The 21340-nt window shown below is 39.3% G+C and overlaps 2 protein-coding genes across 2 annotated transcripts in view; one reads left to right on the forward strand and one right to left on the reverse strand.

Annotated features, from left to right (window-relative positions):
• ALAS2 (5'-aminolevulinate synthase 2) overlaps window positions 1–21340 on the reverse strand; it is a 421539-nt gene that overhangs the window by 174581 nt on the left and 225618 nt on the right. The window lies entirely within an intron of this gene.
• On the forward strand, window positions 1069–4886 carry LOC106995218 (putative G antigen family E member 3). Its single transcript, XM_015127538.3, has 5 exons — window positions 1069–1162; window positions 2075–2166; window positions 2515–2623; window positions 3376–3501; window positions 4767–4886. Exons 2-5 carry the CDS (start codon window positions 2083–2085, stop codon window positions 4781–4783), a joined length of 336 nt encoding a protein of 111 aa, XP_014983024.1. The 5' UTR covers window positions 1069–1162; window positions 2075–2082; the 3' UTR covers window positions 4784–4886.

Here is a 21340-nt window from a genome sequence, read left to right on the forward strand (position 1 = left end):
ATGGAATCATATTGTTTGAAAACAGAGATTGTTTGACTTGTGTGAAAAACATAGTGAAGTTAAAGCAAACACGTGGCAGCAATGGAATGGAAAAATAAAAATGCCCATGAATAAATTTAATTTGAATGTGAAGAACTAATATGAAGCAAATAACACAGTCCTTGTGTGGGATGTGTTAAAAGACTTGAGGAATTGAGGAGTGGCTTTTTTTTTCTTTTTTTTGATTGAGAGATTCGAAAATAGAAAGATGGCTATTGTCCCAGAGTTAACATGTGATATGAAAGTAGTAACTAGTGTCTCAACAGGAATATTTTAGCACCTGATCAAATGATTCTGCAGTTCATCTGAAAGACCAATGTGTCAGAATTGATAGAAAAGGAGAAATCAGTGAGGGAGGGCAAGCATTACTTCACATTTCGAATATCATTAAGCTACAGCAATTAAAATAGTGTAGTAATGATACAGGTATAAACAACTCAATGGAAGAAAATTAAAAGAAGAGAGTTACATACAACATTAAGTGGGGATGTCGGCGATGATAAAAGAGTCATTTCAAAACAGTGGGTGAAACAGGGATTCAACAACTAAGGTTGAGTTCCTACCACTTTAATGTTGTCCAGCTGGATCAATGATTTTGAACGTACAATAATGCAACCAAGAACTATGAATGTCTTATCGTATTGGAGTGGATAACACCACTGCAAGCATGACAGCAAACTCGTGAAGGAGGCAAGAAAATGATTTCTGGAAGCGTATATAAAACAGGTATTAAAATATTTAAGATTTATTTCTGTGATGGTGAATTTTTCTGAAACACATTATTAGAGTAAGCTGGGGCTCATATTCTCCAAAGCCACTGGAAGGGAAAGAAAGGTTGGGCGGGAGAAAAAGAAAAGTGCTTTCCAAGTTCATTTTCGATTTCAGGAGCACTGGTGGTTTAGGTTCTCCACAGAGGCAGGAAAACTTCAGTCTTGAGGCAAATGCCCCACTCTGTGCACATGCTGCACAGACCTGTTGCTGCGCATGTCTGTTGCTACGCGTGTCTGTTGTTGCGCATGCGCCTTGCTGCCCACCTTCTGTCCGCGCAGAGCTCTGCAGGGAGAGGTTGTGTCTTCATTTTTTCCGCCATCTTGATTCTTTCTCACTGACTGAGACGCAGCTGGTAGGTTCGCAGAGCAGTCTTCCTGGGAATTTAGTTGTGAGTGAATGTGTGGAGGAGCCAGCTGGCTTTGCACAGGTCCTGCAGCACAGTCCGTGGCTTCTGTGGGAAAAGGGCCTTGCAGTCATCGTCTCGCTCCTCCCAGGTCGCCATGCCACCATGGGGCTTGTCTTTGTGGCTGGCCTGGGAAGAGGGAGGAAGGTGGGCCGCAGAGGGGAGGGATCGCATGAAGATGGGGCGAGTGCTGCGGGTGCTGTTAGAGGTGTCTGAGTCCCGAAAACTCCTGGAACCCTCTGAGACAGGACAGTTTCTACACTCCTAGGTAGGGGCGCGGAAAGGGACAGCGTGTTCGGTAAGGAAGGGACCTGGGAACTGGGAACGCTGTGGGCTGGTGACTGCGGCCCTGAGTTCTATAGAGTGCCTGGCAGAGGTGTCCCGTGAGGAGCATAACGTTTACTCTGTTTCACAATTTCTCACCTCCGCCATGAACGTCATGGGAAGGAATGGGTGAGGCTTGTGCTTTCCTGCAAGACTCAATTTTGGGAGGAGTGTGGCGGTGAAATGCGCCTAGCAAATCAGAGTGGGACGAAAGCAGTAGTCATTTCAGTTTCAATTCTCTGCCCATTTTTTCCTAAATGCCTTTATGGTGGAGAGTATAGTTGTTAAACCAAAACTCAGAAACGTCCTCTGTCTTTTGCTATGGCGTTAAGGTGATTTCTATGCCTCTGAGCTATGATACAAACAAATCTGTCCTTAGTTTGATTGGAAAGCATGAGTACTTATCATTGCTCTATGAATTATTTTGAAAATATTTTCAAAATTTAAAAAGTACAAATCACCATTTTGCCATGGAATTTTCATATATGTAGCTAAGTTCTTACACACTTTTTCCATATAACAATATTCTATTTTCAGTGGGAAATATGAGTGAGCTTGTAAGAACAAGATCCCAATCCTCAGAAAGAGGAAATGACAAAGAGTCTTCCCAACCAGTTGGATCTGTGATTGTGAGTTCTTTAACATTTGATGTTTTCTATTTACGTAGTTTATTTTAAAAAATGTTTTTGAGCTAGTGTACATGCACTGGTCCAGGTGTTCCATGCTGATAAAAAATGATGATGGCATCTCATGAAGGAAACTTTGGTTCAGGAATATCATATTCTGGTGTTAACTGTATGGATTTGGATATTTCTCTCTCTCTCTCTCTCTCTCTCTCTCTCTCTCTCTATATATATATATATATATATATATATATATCTGTTGGAAATATGTTTTAGATTTATGATTCGATGCACATATGCATTTGTGTAGTTATATTATTGAGTTTTTATTCGCACACACACTTACACCCTTAGGTCCAGCAGCCCACTGAGGAAAAACGTCAAGAAGAAGCAGCACCATCTGAAAATCAGGGTATTGCACCTAGTGGGGAGATCGAAAATGAAGGAGCACCTGCTGTTCAAGGTGAAGGGAGAGTGGAGAATAATACTTATGGGTGGTGGAGGTATATTTATGCATTATATTTTATGACATACCAGTAACAAGAAGACAGAAAATATTAGGAAGGGATCTTAAACATTTCCTGCTGCTACTGTGGGGAGGGGTGGGACAAGGACAAATAAAAAGCCACAGAACTTTCCTATCATTTTGACAGAGGCTTTTTATTGATTGGGTACTTGCATGGTTGTCATAAGCCTGTGAGTGTTTTCCAGAGCTCCTGTATGGTTTGCTCGGCCATTTTCTGTTTTTTGTTTTGTTTTGTTTTGTATTTTATGTTTCTGTGGAAGAATGGCAGCTTGCAGCTTCCTAGTCTGCCATTTGCGGACATCTCATGTATTTTTAAAGAAACTTTTTAATACACATTTATTAATGCTTCCTCATACCATGTAATATACTGAGTGCTGGAGATGTCAGTGCCAATTTTTTGCCTAAAGCTCATAGTCTAGTCAGACTGACTCAAACAAATCACTGATTTAATGTGATAAGAATAAGAACAAATGAGTACAAAAGGGACAAGTAAGTTGTCTAGAGCCAGCCTTGGGAAAGGAAAAGGCAATGTTTGGACATCTCTGCTTTCCTGTTTTCCTGGCAACAGACTCCTGAAATAATTAGCCTACAGGTTTTTATTTCATAATGATGAGGGAATACACATTATCATTTTATCTTGCATAGTTCATGTTTTAATTTGTAAACTGATGACCTTTTTGTCTTTTAAGGGCCTGACGTGGAAGCTTTTCAACAGGCACTGGCTCTGCTTAAGATAGAGGATGAGCCTGGAGATGGTCCTGATGTCAGGGAGGGGACTCTGCCCACTTTTGATCCCACTAAAGTGCTGGAAGCAGGTATGTTGTTCAATTAAGATGCAAACTATAGGGTGTCTGTTTTCACAATATTATATTTTGTGTGACACAGAGGTAAAATTACTGCTACGTTAGTATTATACTTCACGTCTAAAGATTCTTTGAAGGTATTTCAGACGCCAGTGGCTGCCTTACACACTGTTAGAGATAGAGGGCCAGGTATGCTGGCTCATGCTTTTATTTCCAGCACTTTGGGAGGCCGAGTCAGAAGGATCACTTGAGGCCAGGACTTCAAGAGATGGAGAAAAATTGGGTCAAAGTTAATTGGATTATGATATGAAAGATATGAAACATGGTAAGAGAGTAGATATCGAGTGTCTTCACAGCTATGTGGAGTAATGCAGATATTAATTAGCTTGATGTAGCCATTTCACAGTGTGTATATATATTTTAAAGCTTTGTGTTATACGTGATAAATACATACGATTTTATGTGTCATGTTTAAAAAAAGATAGGAAAACGTGTTCTGACTTTTGAATGTAAGTCATTTAACCAACAGCCAATAATTTTCAGATATTTTTGTAGAGGCTTGTTTTTAACAAATACGTAACATGTTTATAATAAACGTCAGTTTATATTGTGATGTTTACTGTGATGGTAATGTCTTACAGCTAGTATGCATATTCAGTTTACTGTATAGAGTGAACTGCTTTTAGGCATGTAAAGAGGCAGGAGGACCGGTGAATATAGGGACAAATGTTCGCCCTACTTAAAGCAACTGCATAATGGCTAAACTAGTCCAAAGTAACGTTTGTACACTTTTTCACAAGAGACACAAAACAAATGTAATACTGACTTTTCTATTTCCTTCACTTAGGGAGTTCTAAACATATTCTGTATTCAGAGTGTTATTTCATATCAAAATGTTTAAATGATACTTTAAAAATATCTTTTTCCCTTTGGATTTTGTTTCGTTGAATTTTCATTGAAAGTATATGCTTTTTTTTTTTTTTTTTTTTGCTTTCCACTTATACATACAAATAGATTCACTTGATTGAATTCATTCTGAAGTTGAACAGTCTCTTTGTTTCTTTATTCTACTAGAAAAAGTGGCATGAATTAAAAATATTGTTAATATGCCTGGAAGTCTACCTTCAGAGTTTATTCAGAGGCTAACTGGATGTAGGCTAAAGGGTCACCCTCAGGGTTCTGATATTAGTTCATCAACATGGTAGTTGTATACCTCTAGTGTCATATGAATAAAAATCTGCTGAGTAACGGGTCCTAATTGTATATTTATGTTTTAGGTGATGCGCAACGATAGGTTTACACCAAGAGAAATGAAGACTGAAACCAAGAATATTATTGTTATGCTGGAAATGTGACTGATAGCATTCTCTTAATAAAATTTTACAGTTTTCTGCAAAGAATCCTTGCACATTTTTGTTAAATTTATTTCTGGATCTTTAATAGTCTTGAGAATTGAATCTTTTTTGAAAGTTTAAATCCTGTGTTTGAGATGGTACATGGAGATAAAATGTTGGTACATTGATATTCTATCATAGATAGATAGGAAGCTAGAAGCTTTCATGGGGGATGCCAACAGCTGCACTGATAGAAAAGGCCACGTGGGGCCAGGCATGTCCACCATGGGCTTTCCATCTCCCCTTTTTTAGCACATACACAGTAAGTACAAAATGAGCAACATGTTGTAGCTCAGACTGAGAACCCGCCTGCATAATAAAAGATTAGGGTGGGGGCTGCCAGAGATTCACACCCTATGCAGATGGTACACCTGGTCCTAACTGGTTGTTTGTACCCTGTGTGGGTGATCAGATACTGCCTCCCCACTAGCTCATCTATAAAAACCCCTGCATTTCACTGCAGGATGGCAACTGTTTTTTTCTGGGACCCCTCTCTGTAGTACAAAACTGTTCTCTTTGTTTCTTGTATTAACTTTCTGCTCTAAACCTCACTCTTGGTGTGCCCATGTCCTTGATTTCCTTGGCTGTGAGACCAATAACTCTGGGTGTTACCCCAGACAACGAGGCCACTTCAATACTAGCTGTGGGTCTGTGGTATATGGCTTTTATTACATTGAAGTATGTTCCTTCTTTCCCTGGTGTTTTGAGGCTTTGTATTATGATGACGTACTGAGTTTTATTAAATGCTTTTCAGCATCAATTGAAATGATTGTATGATTTGTATCCATTATTCCATTGATACGCATTACCACATATATTAATTTGCATATGTCGAACCATCCTTCCATCCTAGGGATAAATGTCATTTGGTCATGATGATTATTCTTTCTAATGTATTGCTGAATTTGATTTGCTAGTATTCTGTTGAGGATTTCTGCATCAATATTCACCAGTGGTTTTGCCCTGTAGTTTTCTTTTTTTGATGTGTCTTTGTCTGGTTTTGGTATCATGGTAATACTGGCCTGATAGAATGAGTTTGGAACTATTCCCTCCTCATTTATTTTTCAAAATAGTTTGAGTAGGATTGATATTAGTCCCTCTTTAAATGTTGGGTAGAATTCAGTAGCGAAGCCATCAGGTCTGGGAATTTCTTTACTGGAAGACTTTTATTATGGCTTTGATCTGTTGCTTGTTATTGGTCTGTTCAGGTTATGTACTGGTTTTTCCTTTTCACGTTTAGTGCTTCCTTCAGGAGCCCTCATAAGTCAGGCCTGACAGTGATAAAATCCCTCAGCATTTGATGTTCTGTAAAGGATTTTATTTCTCCTTCCCTTATGACGCTTAGTTTGGCTGGATATGAAATTCTGGGTTGAAAAGTTTTTTCTTTATGAATGTTGAATATTGGCCCCCACTCTCTTCTGGCTTGTAGGGTTTCTGTAGAGAGATCCGCTGTTTGTCTGATGTGCTTCCCTTTGTAGGTAACCTTACCTTTCTCTCGGGCTGCCCTTAAAATTTTTTCCATTGTTTCAACCTTGGGGAATCTGATTATTATTTGTCTTGAAGTTGCTCTTCCCAAAGAGTAACAGAGTAGTGTTCTCTGTATTTCCTGAATTTGAATGTTGGCCTGTCTTGCTAGGTTGGGGAAGTTCTCCTGAATAATATATCCTAAGTGTGTTTTCCAGCTTGATTCCGTTCTCCTCATCACTTTCAGGGACCCCAATCAATTGTAGGTTTGGTCTTTTCACATAGTCCTATATCTCTTGGAGGCTTTGTTCATCTCTTCTCATTTTTCCTTCTGTAATCTTGTCTTCATGCCTTATTTTAGTAAGTTGGTCTTCAGTCTCTGATATCCTTTCCTCTGCTTGATCATTTCAGCTGTTGATACTTGTGTATGCTTCACGAAATTCTCGTCCTGTGTTTCTAAGCTCTATCAGGTTATTTATGTTCTTCTCTAAACTGGTTATTCTAGTTATCAGTTCCTGTAGCCTTTTATCAAGGTTCTTAGCTTCCTTACATTGGATTAGAAAATGCTGTTTTAGCTCTGAGGAGTTTGTTGTTACCCATCTTCTGAAGCCTACCTCTGTCAATTTGTCAAACTCATTCTCCGTCCAGTTCTGTGCCCTTGCTGGAGAGGAGTTGCAATCATTTGGAGGAGAAGAGGCATTCTGGTTTTTGGAATTTTCAGGATTTTTGCGCTGGCTTTTCCTCATCTTTGTGAATGTATCTACCTTTGATCTTTTAGGCTGATGACCTTTCGATGAGGTTTTTGTGTGGGGGTCCTTTTGTTGATGTTACTGCTTTCTGTTTTTTAGTTTTTCTTCTAACAGTCAGGCCCATCTTCTGCAGGTCTGCTGCAGTTTGCTGGAAGTCCTCTCCAGACCGTTTTCCTGGGTATCACCAGTGGAGGCTGCAGAACAGCAAAGATTGCTTCTTGCTCTGTGCTCTGGAAGCTTTTTCCCAGGCGGTACCGCCCTGATGCCAGTCACATCTGTCCTGTATGAGATATCTGTTGACCCCTGCTGGGAGGTCTCTCCCAGTCAGGAGGCATGGGAGTCAAGGACCCACTTAAGGAGGCAGTCTGTCCCTTAGCAGAGCTCTAGTGCTGTGCTGGGAGAAACCTTGTCAGAATCTGCTACTCCCTTCAGAGCCGGCAGGCAGTAACATTTAAGTCTGCTGCAGCTGTGCCCACAGCTGCCCCTTCCCACAGGTGCTCTGTCCCAGGTAGATGGGAGTTTTACTATAAGCCCCTGAATGGGGCTGCTGCTTTTCTTTCAGAGATGCCGTGCCCAGTGAGTAGGAATCTAGAGAGGCAGTCTGGCCACACCCACTTTGCCAAGCTGTGGTGAGTTCTGCTCAGTCCGAACTTCCTGGCCTCCTTAACGCTGTCAGGGGAAAACTGCCTACTCAAGCCTTAGTAATGGCGGATGCCCCTCCTCCCACCAAGTTCGAGCCTCCCAGGTTGACTTCAGCCTGCTGTGCTGGCAGTGAGAATTTCAAGCCAGTGGTTCTTACCTTGCTGGGCTCCATGGGAGTGGGATCCACTGAGCGAGACCACTGGTTCCCTGGCTTCAGCTTCAGCTGCCTTTCTAGTGGAGTGAAGGGGTCTGTCATGCTGTGGTTCCAAGCTCACGGCTTCCCTTGCCTGGGAAAGGGAGGCCCTCCAGCTCCTTGTACTTCCTGGGTGAGGTGATGCCCCACTCTCTTTCTGCTTGCCCTCCGTGGGCCGCACCCACTACCTAACCAGTCCCAGTGGGATGAACAGAGTACCTCAGTTGGAAATGCAGAAATCACCTGCCTTCTGGATTGGTCTCCCTGGGAGCTGCAGACTGGAGCTCTTCCTATTCAGCCATCTTGCCAGATCCCTTGTCACTAATTTTTATTTATTTATTTTTGAGACAAAGTCCCCCTCTGTCGCCCAGGCTGAAATGCAGTGGCACAATCTCAGTTTCCTGCAACATCCGCCTCCCAAGTTCAAGTGATCCTCTGGTCTCAGCCTCCCCAGTAGCTGGGACTACAGGCACACACCACCATGCCCAGCAATTTTTTTTTTTTTTTTTTTTTAGTTTTAGTAGAGACAGGGTTTCGCCATGTTGGCCAGGGTGGTGTCGAACTCCTGGGCTCAAATGATTCTCTTACCTTGGCTTCCCACGGTGCTGGGATTACAGGTGTGAGTCACCATGTCCAGCCTGATAAATCTGTTTCTTCTTTTTATTTTATTCAACTTTTATTTTAAGTTCTAGGGTACATGTGCAGGATGTGCAGGTTTGTTACATAGGTAAACGTGTGCCATGGTGGTTTGCTGCGCAGATCAACCATCACCTAGGTATTAAGCCCAGCATCATTAGCTATTCTTCTGGATGCTCTCCCTGCCCCTGCTCCTGCCGACAGGCCCCAGTGTGTGTTGTTCCTCCCATGTGTCCATGTGTTCTCATCGTTCAGCTCCCACTTATAAGTGAGAACATGTGGTGTTTGGTTTTCTGTTCCTGCATTAGTTTGCTAGGGATAACGGCTTCCAGCTCCATCCATTTTCTTGCAAAGGATATGATCTCATTCCTTTTTATAGCTGCATAGTATTCCATGGTATGTATGTACCACATTTTCTTTATCCAGTCTATCATCGATGGCCATTTGGGTTTATTCCATGTTTTTGTTATTGTGACTAGTTTTGCAGTGAACATATGCATGCATGTATCTTTACAATAGAAGGAGTTATATTCCTTTGGGGACATACCCAATAATGGGTTTGCTGGGTCAAATGGTATTTCTGGTTCTAGATCTTTGAGGAATTGCCACACTGTCTTCCACAATGGTTGAATTAATTTACATTCCCACCAACGGTGTAAAAGCAGTCCTGTTTCTCTTCATCCTTGCCAGCATTTCTTATTTCTTGACTTTTTAATAATCACCATTCTGACTGGCATGAGAAGGTATCTGGTTGTGGTTTTGATTTACATTTCTCTAATAATTGGTGATGTTGAGCTTTTTTCATTTGTTTGTTGGCTACATGAATACCTCATGAATACCTTCTTTTGAGAAGTGTCTGTTCATGTCCTCTGCCCACTTTTTAATGGGGTTTTGTTTTATTCTTGTAAATTTGTTAAAGTCCCTGTAGCCTATGGATATTAGATCTTTGTCAGATGGGTAGATTGCTAAAATTTTCTCCTAATCTGTAGGTTATCTGTTTGCTCTGTTGATAGTTTCTTTTGCTGTGCAGACACTCTTTAGTGTAATTAGATCTTATTTATAAAGTTTTGCTTTTGTTGCAATTGCTTTAGGCATTTTCATCATGAAATACTTTCCCGTGCCTGTGTCCTGAATGTATTTTCTTCTAAGGTGTTTAGAGTTTTGGGTTTTACGTTTAAGTCTTTAATCCACTTTGAGTTAATTTTTGTATAAGGTGTAAGGAAGGAGTTCAGTTTTAATTTTTGGCATGACTATCCAGTTCTCCCAGCACCATTTATTCAATAGAGAGCCCTTTCCCCATTGCTCGTTTTTGTCAGGTTTGTTGAAGATCAGATGGTTGTAGGTGTGTGGTCTTATTTCTGAGTTCCCTATTCTGTTTCATTGGTCTATGTGTCTCTTTTTGTACCAGTACCATGCTGTTTTGGTTATTCTAGCCTTGTAGTACAGTTTGAAGTCTGGTAACGTGATGCCTCCAGCTTTGTTCTTTTTTGCTTAGAGTTGTCTTGGCTATATAGGCTCTTTTTTTTTTTGGTTCCATATGAATTTTAAAATAGCTTTTTTCTAATTCTGTGAAGAATGTCAGTGGTAGTTTAATGGGAATAGCATTGAGTCTTTGAATCATTTTGGGCAGTATGGCCATTTTCACAATATTGATTCTTCCTATCCACACACACGGTGTATTTTTCTCTTTGTTTGTGTCATCTCTGATTCCCTTGAGCAGTGGTTTGTAGTTCTCCTTGAAGAGGTTATTCACTTCCCTCGTTAGCTGTATTCTAGGTATTTTATACTCTTTGTAGCAATTGTGATTGGGAGTTCATTCATGATTTGGCTCTCTGCCTGTTGTTGGTGTTTAGGAATGCTAGCAATTTTTGTGCATTAATTTTGTATCCTGAGACTTTACTGAAGTTGCTTATCACCTAAAGATGCTTTTGGGCTGAGATGATGGGGTTTTCTAGATATAGGATCATGTCATCTGCAAACAAAGATAATTTGACTTCTTCTCTTCCTATTTGAATACCCTTTATTTCTTCCTCTTACCCGAATCATTGCCCTGACGAGAACATCAATACTATGTTGAATAGGAGTGGTAAGAGAGGGCATCCGTGTGCTGGTTTTGAAGAAGAATGCTTCCAGCTTTTGCCCATTCAATATGATATTGGCTGTGGGTTTGTCATGTATCACTATTATTATTTTGAGATATGTTCCTTCAATACCTAGATTATCAAGAGTTTTTAACATGAAGGGATGTTGAATTTTATCTGAAAAATCTGTTTCTTAAGATTTCACCCCACTCCCCTACTCCTTTCCAAGATGGGGAAGGGGTATGGTTTATGACTTTTTTATAGTGATGTGAGAAGGGGATGCTTTCTGGATGATAAGGGAAAATTCTTATATTTTGGTCCCAAAAATAAATTTAGGTTGAGGCAATAATTTGCATAATTTTTGTTATTTCTGAGAGTACATAAAAGCCAAGATAAATTGTGACTTGGCTAGTAGCTTCTTTTTGTTTCTCACTCTCATTTGTTATGGTTAATTCTTGAGCCAGGAGAACAAAAGGAAATGACCACAAAATAACTTCAAGGCTTAGATGGGCGGCAAGACCAGAAAAACTACTCCTTTTATTTTAGTGGAAAAGTTAGAACATTAAAAAAATGAATGAATAGGAAAATGCGTGATTGTGACGAATGCTACAAGGGAAATGTATTGTTTCATTACAAATTACTACACATTTAATGGCTTCAAACAACACCCATTTATTAACTCACAGTTGTGTAGGTTAGAAGTCTGGTCCACCGTCATTGAAATCAAGATGTCCACTTACTGTGTTTTTATGTGGAGCTTGCAGTCTTCTTCCAAGTTCATTCCTGTTATTGGAAAAACTCAGTTCGTTATGACTGTAGGAAACTCAGTTTGTTGTGATTGTAGGACTGTCCTCAGTTCCTTGGCTATCATCTGAGTGCTGATTTTAGCTTCTAGAAGCTATCCATATTCTTCATTAGGTGGCCTCTTCCATATTCAAGCCTGCAATGGTTCCTCAAGTTTTTATGCTTCAAATCTCTCTAATTTCCCCCAGTGCCACCAGCTAGAGAAAACTCAGCTTTTAAAGGACTCACCTAAAGAGGTCAGGCCCACCCCAAAAAAATATCTGTGTTTCAAGGTCAACTCACTGGGGACTTTAATTACATCTGTAAAATCCCTTTAAAGCAACATCTAGATAGGCATTTGATTGAATAACCAGGAGACATGAATCTTGAAAGGCCATCTTTAGAATTCTGCCAACACAGGAAATAATTGAGTGAAAGGACAGAAAATAACTATCGAGGGGACAGTGTATAATTCAGGACAGACTTGCTTATGCTACAGAAACAAACCCACAAGCTCAGTGGTAAATAGATAGGATTTTTCTTAACCACACTACACATACATCATGAAACAAGAGTGGTAATGTGGTATTTGTAGTTATTTAGGTACCACAATTAAAACAGCCACCATCTTGAATATTACTGGTCACTGTGCCAGAAGAAAAGAGAATGCTCTGGAGAGTCTTGCCCTAGAAATCAAATACTCGGTCTCAGATATGATATGAATTACTTCTGTTTATGTAGGCCACAACTAGTTACATGACACTACCCAGGAAGTGCAATTATATATCTTCACAGAAAATATGCTAGAAATATTTTATGATAATTATAAATGACTACCACCTGCTGAAAATATTTTAGAGGCATGTCAGAGAAGTATTCTCTAAGTAGATGATGACCTACCTCACAGAATGCCTAGAGTTCATTTATTGCTAGCATGATAGTACTTGATACTCAACAAAGTATAACTACTATACCTGTTACTAATAATTAAAAATAATATATTAGTAATGAGTGACCATAGCAAATCCCTGTGCATGAATTCACTAGGGTTTGTGACTGTTGTCCTACACTTTGACCGGAAGCATCTAGTTGTTGTACATTCTCCACGTGATTTTCATTCATAACAAAGGTTTGATGGACTCTTACTCCCTCAACCTCAAATCTGCCATCAAAATGGGCCTGCATTCCATAATTCACTGAAGAGATACCTTGTTACAGTCCTGAATAGAGATTGTGGCTGGGCCTGGGACCAGGAAGCTGGGGAGGTGAGATCTGATGGCCAGAGACTGAATGAAGGATATTGCTGAAGAAAATGTCATGGAGGAGGGTGATGCCCACACAGCATCCTTAGGGAAATGGTAGAAGTTTTCACAGGAAATTTTGTGACTTTTTGCTGTGGGATCTGTAGCGTCAGTAGTCTTTCCTGTCCTGACAATGTCCCCTCCCCCAGAGGATCCTACCTCTAGCCCTCAGTAATTGTTTGCTCATTTAGGTGAGTATCTGTGTGTCATCCAAGTGGTGGATGTTGTATAATAGATTCAATGATGGGAAGAGCTACTGTTTACTAAATCTACTGGGTTCCCAAGTGTTTTACATGTATTGTCTCACTTAAGTCTCACAGTGTCCATGTAGAGTACGTATTTCCCTTATCTCTTTTATACAGATGAGGAATCTGAGGCTCAGCATGGCTAAGGGAGACAACATCTCACAGCCTATAGAACCTGTAGAGCTTGGGGATTAGGAAAGTGGACTCCTCTGTGGAATACCTGGCTCTTCTTCTTAGAAGAGCTATGTGATCTGGAGCTAATCACTTAATAATCTGAGTTCAACTTCTTCACCTATAAAGTGGGAATAAGCAGCATATCAAAACATTCAGTCTGTTTTTGCTCAGTGCGCAGTGTTGCACTTTGAAATCTATCCTGCTACAGGCTCTCTTTGTCTCACTCTCCCTGCCTTCCTCCTACACACACAAAGCCTCTCACAACAGTGTGTATGCTGGTGTAGGGAATATTGTGCTTGACTCCGCAGCATCCATTGTATTCCAAAATCTTTCCATCTCAGACTAATGGTCATCCTTTCTATCTTGAGAAATGGGTATGTGACCCAGTGTTGGCCTAGGTGAAAGAAGAAAATATATCCTGGGGACTCCTGTGAAATAATTTTTTGCTCCTAGAAAATATCAGATGCACAAATTCTTCTTTTGCTTAGGGATATAAACATTTTAATCCATGAGGCCTGGAAAAAGTATAGCTATCTTGAGACCACTTTGAGGTTTAACCCAGCATGTAAAAGGGTAGAGCAGAGAGGAAAGAACATGGGTACATGAAGACATCTTTAGTCCCTTGAAATGTCAAAGGAGGATTAGAGTACTTAGCTTGAAGGTCTGTTGAGAGACCCAGGTGAAATAATGAGCATAAGACTTGCAACTCTTCTTGGAAAAAGGAACAGCCAGTTCCTTTGCCACTCACAGACTTCATGACTGGCTTCATCCTCTAGCCTTGTCTCTCCATCCTCTTTCATATTTACATATTCATTCATTCATTTAATGAAGTAAGCAGGCAGTGAGGGCCTGTGCTGCGCCATGGCCTGCTCTAGGAATAGGGGATAAAGCAGTGGCCACAACAGATAGCACATCTGCTTTACTGGACTTCATGTTCCTTCACAGAAGAGAGAGTGTATTCTAATAGACAAATATAAACATGATGGAAGCCTAGTGGGCTTGTTTTCTGTACTTTTTCCCTTCAGGGACCATGAATAGTTTTGTGTGTAAGGACTGAGAATCTCAAGGTGCATGTAGAATTGGGGCTACTCAATTACATGTCTCATGCATTGATTGGTTCTTTGGCTAAACACAGCAAGCTTTTCTTGGGGCTTTCTTTTTTCTGCAACCATTGGGTGCTCTGGATTGCCTGCTTCTCTAGTTTCCATTGTGGAATATATAAGGCAGTAAGAACACCCAGGGCATGAAGCAGTAGGAAGTAGATTCCTCCACCCACAGCATGAATTTCTGCATGTTGGTGCCAGTGCCTCAGCTTAATAGATACAGAAGCTTTCCATTTGGTCTGGTATCTCTTGTGTGGGAGTGCTAATAGCACAGTCATGCCTGCTGCATGGATCTCATGGAATCATTGGGTTAATTAAAAATTGTTGAGGGTGTAGGTATTTATCTTTGTTTTTTCATGACAAATAATTGATAATCACTCATCAATCATTTACCTTTTTCTCAGAGATACTCAGCATTATGTGTGTTTGTGTGTGTGTATGTGTGTGTATATATATATCTTTTATATGTGTGTGTATGTGTATAAATATATATAAGAGATATATAAGGGATAATCTGCATGTCACATATATGTGTGTTGCTATAAGACATGCAGATTGTATATATATATATACACACACACTATATCTTTTATGTGTGTGTGTATGTATGTATTATATGTATTGGAGTTTGACAAGGAACTGGATGAGCTGCAGGTTAAATTGAACACACACACATATATAAAAGACATGCAGATTATCCCTATGTCCTCTTCTCTGTTCTTCCCATGGCCCTCCTTTGCCTGAACTTGACTACCCCACACAGACTTGCCTTCAGTATTTATGCCCCTTGGTTGTTCTTTTCAGACTAGCTTGCTGAGTCAAAGCTTACCAGGTCCAACAGGATCCTGTCCTTGTCACCCTGTCATCTCCTGCCTTCTGTTCAGCCCTCATTCCTGCTCCCAGCTGCACTGTTGTCCTTGTAGCGTCTGAGCTATGTCAGGCAGGCTCTGCCTCTGACACTTTTTCCAAACTGTTTCATCTGTCTGGAAAGTTCTGACCCCATTTATCTGTTTGGCTGACTCCTCTACCCCTTCACGTCTTCATCAAAATGTCACTTTCTCAATGCAGCCTACCCTGGTCACTCTGTGTAATAATTTAATCTGCAGCTCACCCAGTTCCTTGTCAAACTCCAAATTTCCCTTGCCTTGCTTGACTCCCCCCTTTTCTACAGCACTTAGCACTTTCTAAAATACCATGCAATTTGTGAATTTAGCACATTGATTGGTTAGTCTTTCTCAATATCACCACCTTCAGAATCTAAGACATTGCTTGAAAGCTGGCAGGTGTCAATGAATGTTTGTTGAACTAATTGATCTTTTGGAAGTAGCATAAATAGGAACATCATTTCCATTCCTGTCAGGAGATAAGATGGAATTTACCTTCGTATGCACAGTATGTGTGACTTTTTAAAAAATTACATACATTGAAAATCTGTCTAGTCAGCTATGAGGTGTTCAATGGCTAGAACGTGAGAAATTTTTCTATGAAAATCCACATAGTAGCTGACACAGTTCTCAGTATAGTGTGAAATTTAGGGTACCATTTCCCAAGTCTCAAACAGTAAATTACATTTTCAGAGTTTACGCTTCTGATGCATAAAAGTATTTTTCATTTAATATATATTTTTTATTCAAAAGGTATCATCTGATAAATGCAATGATAAACTATTGTGAAAACCATACTATGGGATATCTTAAATATCATAGTAGGTGTAATGGTACATCTAATAGTTTGTATTATTCTAAGAACTTTTTCTATTTTGTTTCATTTGATCATCATGTCAGACATTCAAAAAATACCATCTGTACCTCCATGATATCTTTAGTAAGAGGATTAAGAGATATATAACTAATTTAACTAACATACTATGAGGCATTTCTTACACTTTATTGACATAATTGCATTTAGTTCATATAGCTGAAGTCCTCTGTGTTTGGTAATACTACAATTCCTTTTTCTCAGATCAGAACACTGAGACACAAAGAACTTGTGTAATTTGCAAATGATTGCAGAGTTTTAAAATAGCATACAAGGGATTAGAATTCATGGAGGTTATTTTGGAGTATAATAAAATGCATCCTTAAAAACAACTACCTTGCTCATTGTGTTAGTAGGGATGATTCTGAACAAAAGTACCAGAATATTCCCACCTAAACTGTTTCAAGCCATGAAACAATTCCTATTCATTAACAAAAAATGAGTAGAGTTGAAAAATAGTGGGTTTTGATGGTGCAGGTATTGGAGGGGTCTACAAAGACTTCCAATGAGATATCAGTAGATATCTATTAGAGCAGCTGAATTGGCTATTATAAATGAGAGCAAATGTTCACAAAAAGATTTGTTCATAGAAGCTTTATTTGTAATAGCCCAAATTTGAGAGCCAACATGTCCACCAAGAGGTGAATGGATAAAGAAACCATGGCATATCCATACCATGGAATGCTAATCAGCAACTTTTGATACACACAACAAATTGTATGGACCTTGAGAGCATTATGCTGAATGGAAAAGGCCAACCCCAAAAGGACACATATTGCATGTTTCTTTTTTAAGTAACAGTCTTAAAATGAAATGATTAGAGAGATGGAGAACAGTTGAGTTGTTACCTGAGCTTAGAAATTGTGCTGGGATGGTGGTGAGTGTGACTACAAAGGGATAGCATGAGAAAGATCTTTGTGGTGATGAAAAAGTTTTGTAATTTGATTGGATTGGTGATTACACATATCTCCACATATGATAAAATGACACAGAACTACATACACATTGTTCCAATGTCAATTTCCTGATTTTGATACTATACTATAGTTATGTAAGCTATAAATTGTCTTGGGGGAAACTAGGTGAAGGTTGTATTCTTTTTGCAACTTCCTGTGCATGTATAATTTCAAAATAAAAAGTGAACACACACACACACACAAGTATATTTCAACAGACCTAGTACTTCTGGGATCCAATCAATAAAGTGAAATGAAACCATTTAAAAAACAGGAAGTCAGAAACACTGCATAGATGCTTTATACCTTATTGTCAACATGGTAAGGGAGGAAAGACTGAAACCTAAGGAGGGAAAATGACAGCTTGCACCATGAAAACAATATTACCAAGAGTATAGAATCATTGCTACCCTGTTGCCATTGCCAAAGAGCAATTGCTTCCAGCATATGCCAGGGTGATGCTAAAATACTGGAGGACAGATGCTGATGCCACAATTAGATTGAATTGCCAGCTGATGTGATTATTTGTCATAAAACTGGATGCTGTTACTCCTCCTGACCATGTTTTCAAAAGGATTCCACTCAAGCAATTGGTAATGTTGACGTTCATGATCCCATTTATTTTGATCTTCCTTTACCTGAGGATGGTAGTCTCAAGAGTTATTCTGCTTATGTTTATAGGAGCCTCTGAAATGTAATTTTGCTTTTCTGATGATTCTGTTTTGGGCTTTCTTTCCTCTGCCCTTTCTTGTAGGAGAGTAGGTTGGATGGATAGTTTCAGAATTGAGCATCAAGTTATTGAGTTCTTGTGTTAGGTTACCCCAGGAAGAATGGAAGTTTACTTTCTTCCTGCTTGAGATCCCAGAAGTGTTTCCCATATACCTCTGGCAGCAGTGGCATTCACATTTGAATCTCTTCTGATCTGTATCACATGAGAAGGAGGCTTTTGCTTTTCTGTTAACCTGATAAGGTGTCACGGGCTTGATATATTTCTGTCTCATGCATTCTACTAACTTTTTTTTTCCGCCTGAGGTAACCTTGAACTTTACCACTGCTGATCTTCTTCCATCCTCTCAAAGAAAATAAAAACATATATTAGAAACACAAAGATTGTATTTAAAACATGTTATGTTGCATATTATTCCTGGAAGGCCTATAAACACACCTACACATTTCAGGAAGAGTCCCTGATAATTTCAGCAACTGAAATCTAATTAATTTATTTAGTAATTTCTTTTGGTAAGCACCAACATAAGCAAATAATGTAGTCCAAAAATGGGAAATATTGACTGTAACCCTATTTTATCCCCACTGGATTACACATGCCACAAGAAACCTCAGGATCACACATGTTTAAGTGGAGAGTACATATTACAATTTCTAAAGGTACAAATACTGAGATCTTTTGCAGCACTGTTCCTCAAAAAGTCTACTCTTTGGCTTAAAAAAAAAAATCTCAGGCCAGGTGCAGCGGCTCACGCCTGTAATCCCAGCACTTTGGGAGGCCAAGGTGGGCAGATCACGAGATCAGGAGATCGAGACCATCCTGGCCAGCATGGTGAAACCCCATCTCTACTAAAATACAAAACCGGGAGTAGTGGCATGTGCCTGTAATCCCAGCTACTCAGGAGGCTGAGTAGGGGAATTGCTTGAACCCGGGAGGCAGAGGTTGCAGGAGCTGAGATTGCATCACTGTACTCCAGCCTGGTGACAGAGCAAGACTCCGGAAAAAACAAACAAACAAACAAACAAACAAAAAAAACACCACCTCAGACTCCCTCCATTAGTTTCGTGTAATATGAGGCAGTCCTATCTCAATGGGCACCTTGAGATTCTTAGGCCCCACGAATAAATTTATTCTTGATCCTAGGAGGTAAGATATTAGGGACCGTGATACATTTACATTGTTATTTATTTGGACTGGAAGAATGAAAGCAATAAAAGCAAGGCCCAACTAATTCAGCTCCTTATGACTCCTCTCTCCCTCAGCTACAGTTACTCACTCTAGAGGGTTAAATATTCAATATTCCTTGGAACAAATATGTGCTCAAATTTCTCATTACCTAGAGTTTCCTTCACCAACCCACATCCTTTCTTAAGACAAGCAAAAGACTTGAAAAAAGGAAAATGAACCGAAAGAGAAAGTCATTGGCCACAGATTCCATTTGGTGGGTGATTTCCCACAGTTTACTCTTCCAGTCTTTTGCAAGATTTCCCTCTTAGTCTTACACACACTTACTGAGTGCCTGTCTCATGACCTCTCCTGTGCCAGTGATACAGAGATATGTGACAGATAATAACAACTATTTATTTAGTGTAGCCTGTGGGCCAGGTACTGAGAGTTAGGAGTTTTAGATCCATTAGCTTACTAATCCTCCCTGCAACTTACAAATTAGGTAAGATTATTGTTATTTTGTAGATGAAGAAACTGAGGCTTAATGGCAGAATGACTTAAGTGTCAGGGCCAGGATTGGAATTCATATGTGTTCTATATTACACCAAAACCAATGTCAATAATAATTGTGAATGGAAGAGTAAAGGGGGCTGGGAATGAAAATGTAGTCAGGATTAGGTCATGGAAAGCACCGAATGCTGTGGTAAGAGCAGCATCAAAGGCACAGACCATATGACAGCCTGGAACAATCTCCATCCAGCATGAAGCTGCAATATCTCTGGGGACAGAATTGGGCATGAGCTCAACTGATCCAGACAATCTATGGGTTATATATTTATAATTGCTAGACATGGGCACATGCATTGGGAGTGGGTAGTTCCTGTTCAGGATCCCAATGAAGTGGGTGATGAATGGAAGAAAAGCTGAGAACACTAACAGAGGAAGAAGTGGCTCTTGGCAAGACCCTCTAACTCTCTGAACCTGTTTTCTCCCTGTAACTAAAGAATAATAACTTCTGGTCTTAACATGGTGGTATCCCCCAACCTCAGCAAAATGGGGAGGAGGTGGAATTACAGTGTAGACATTTTGTGTGTTTTTGTCTTCATTTGTTTCTATTCTTTTTATTTGTGATATAAGTTGTATCATTAAAATAACTTGTTATATCTATACAATTTTGTGTAAGTCTCATGACAACAATGGCACAAAAATCTTTAATAGATTCACTAAAAATTAAAAGCAACAAATTAAAACATACTACCAGAGAAATCACTTAACCACAAAGTAATAAAGGAAGAAAAGAAGAGAGGAGTCTCAAAACAACCAGAAAACGGAGAACAAAATGCCAGTAGTAAGTCCTTACTGAACAATAATAACACTGAATGTAAGTGGTCTTAATTCTCCAGTTAAAAGGCACAGAGTAGCTGAATGGATAAAGAAGTAACACCCAACTATATGCTGCCTTCAGATGACTTAGTTCACCTATAAAAACACACATAGACTGAAAGTGAAGGGGTAGAAAAACATATTCCATGCAACTGGAAGCAAAAAAAGGTCAGGAGAAGCTATACTTTTATCAGATAAAATAGACTACAAATGTAAGATTTTAAAAAGAGACAAAAAAGGTCACTATATAATGATAAAGGGGTCAACTCAGCAAGAGGATATAACAATTATAAGTTTCGATGCACCCAACAGTGGAGCTCCCAAGTATATAAAACACACATTAATAAATCTAAAGGGAGAGACATACTGCAATACAATATTAGTAGGGGACTTTAATACTCCACCATCAGTAATGGACAAATGATCCAGATGGAAAATCAACAACAACAAAAAAATCAGAGTTAAACTACACACTAGATCTAATAGGCCTGACATTTATAGAACATTTCATCCAATTACTGCAGAAGACACATTCTCTTCATCAGCACATTAAATATTCTCCAGAATACATCATATCTTAGGCCACAAAACAAGTCTAAATGAATTTTTAAAAATAGAAATTATATCAAGGATCTTTTCTGACCACAATGGAATAAAACTAGAAATCAATAACAAGAGGAACCTTGGAAAATACACAAACACATGGAAATTAAACAACATGCTCCTAAACAACCAGTGGGTCAATGAAGAAATTAAACAATGTCTTGAAGCAAATACCAAAATCTATGGGATATGGCAAAAGCACTAAGAGGGAAGTTTATACCAATAAATGCTCCTATCAAAAAAGTAGAAAGACTTCAAATAAACAACCTAATGAGCCATCTCAAGGAACTAGAAAAGAACAAACCACAAATTAGTAGAAGAAAATAAACAATAAAGATCAGAACATACATAAATGTCATTGAGACTTAAACATGGAAAGATATTCCGTGCTCATAAATTGAAAGAATTAATATTGTTAAAATGACCATATTACTCAAAGTAATTGACAAATTCAGTGCCATTCCTATCAAAATACCAATGACATTATTCACA

The sequence above is a fragment of the Macaca mulatta genome, chromosome X (assembly GCF_049350105.2).
Source record: "Macaca mulatta isolate MMU2019108-1 chromosome X, T2T-MMU8v2.0, whole genome shotgun sequence".
NCBI classification, from domain to species: Eukaryota; Metazoa; Chordata; class Mammalia; order Primates; family Cercopithecidae; genus Macaca; species Macaca mulatta.

Bases quoted from the DNA above. Each gene is read 5' to 3' on its own strand.
- LOC106995218 (XM_015127538.3), top strand. From the start codon at position 2,083: ATGAGTGAGCTTGTAAGAACAAGATCCCAATCCTCAGAAAGAGGAAAT. The intron at 2,167-2,514 runs GTGAGTTCTTTA...TTACACCCTTAG, and splicing joins AACCAGTTGGATCTGTGATT to GTCCAGCAGCCCACTGAGGA. The intron at 2,624-3,375 runs GTGAAGGGAGAG...TTGTCTTTTAAG, and splicing joins AGGAGCACCTGCTGTTCAAG to GGCCTGACGTGGAAGCTTTT.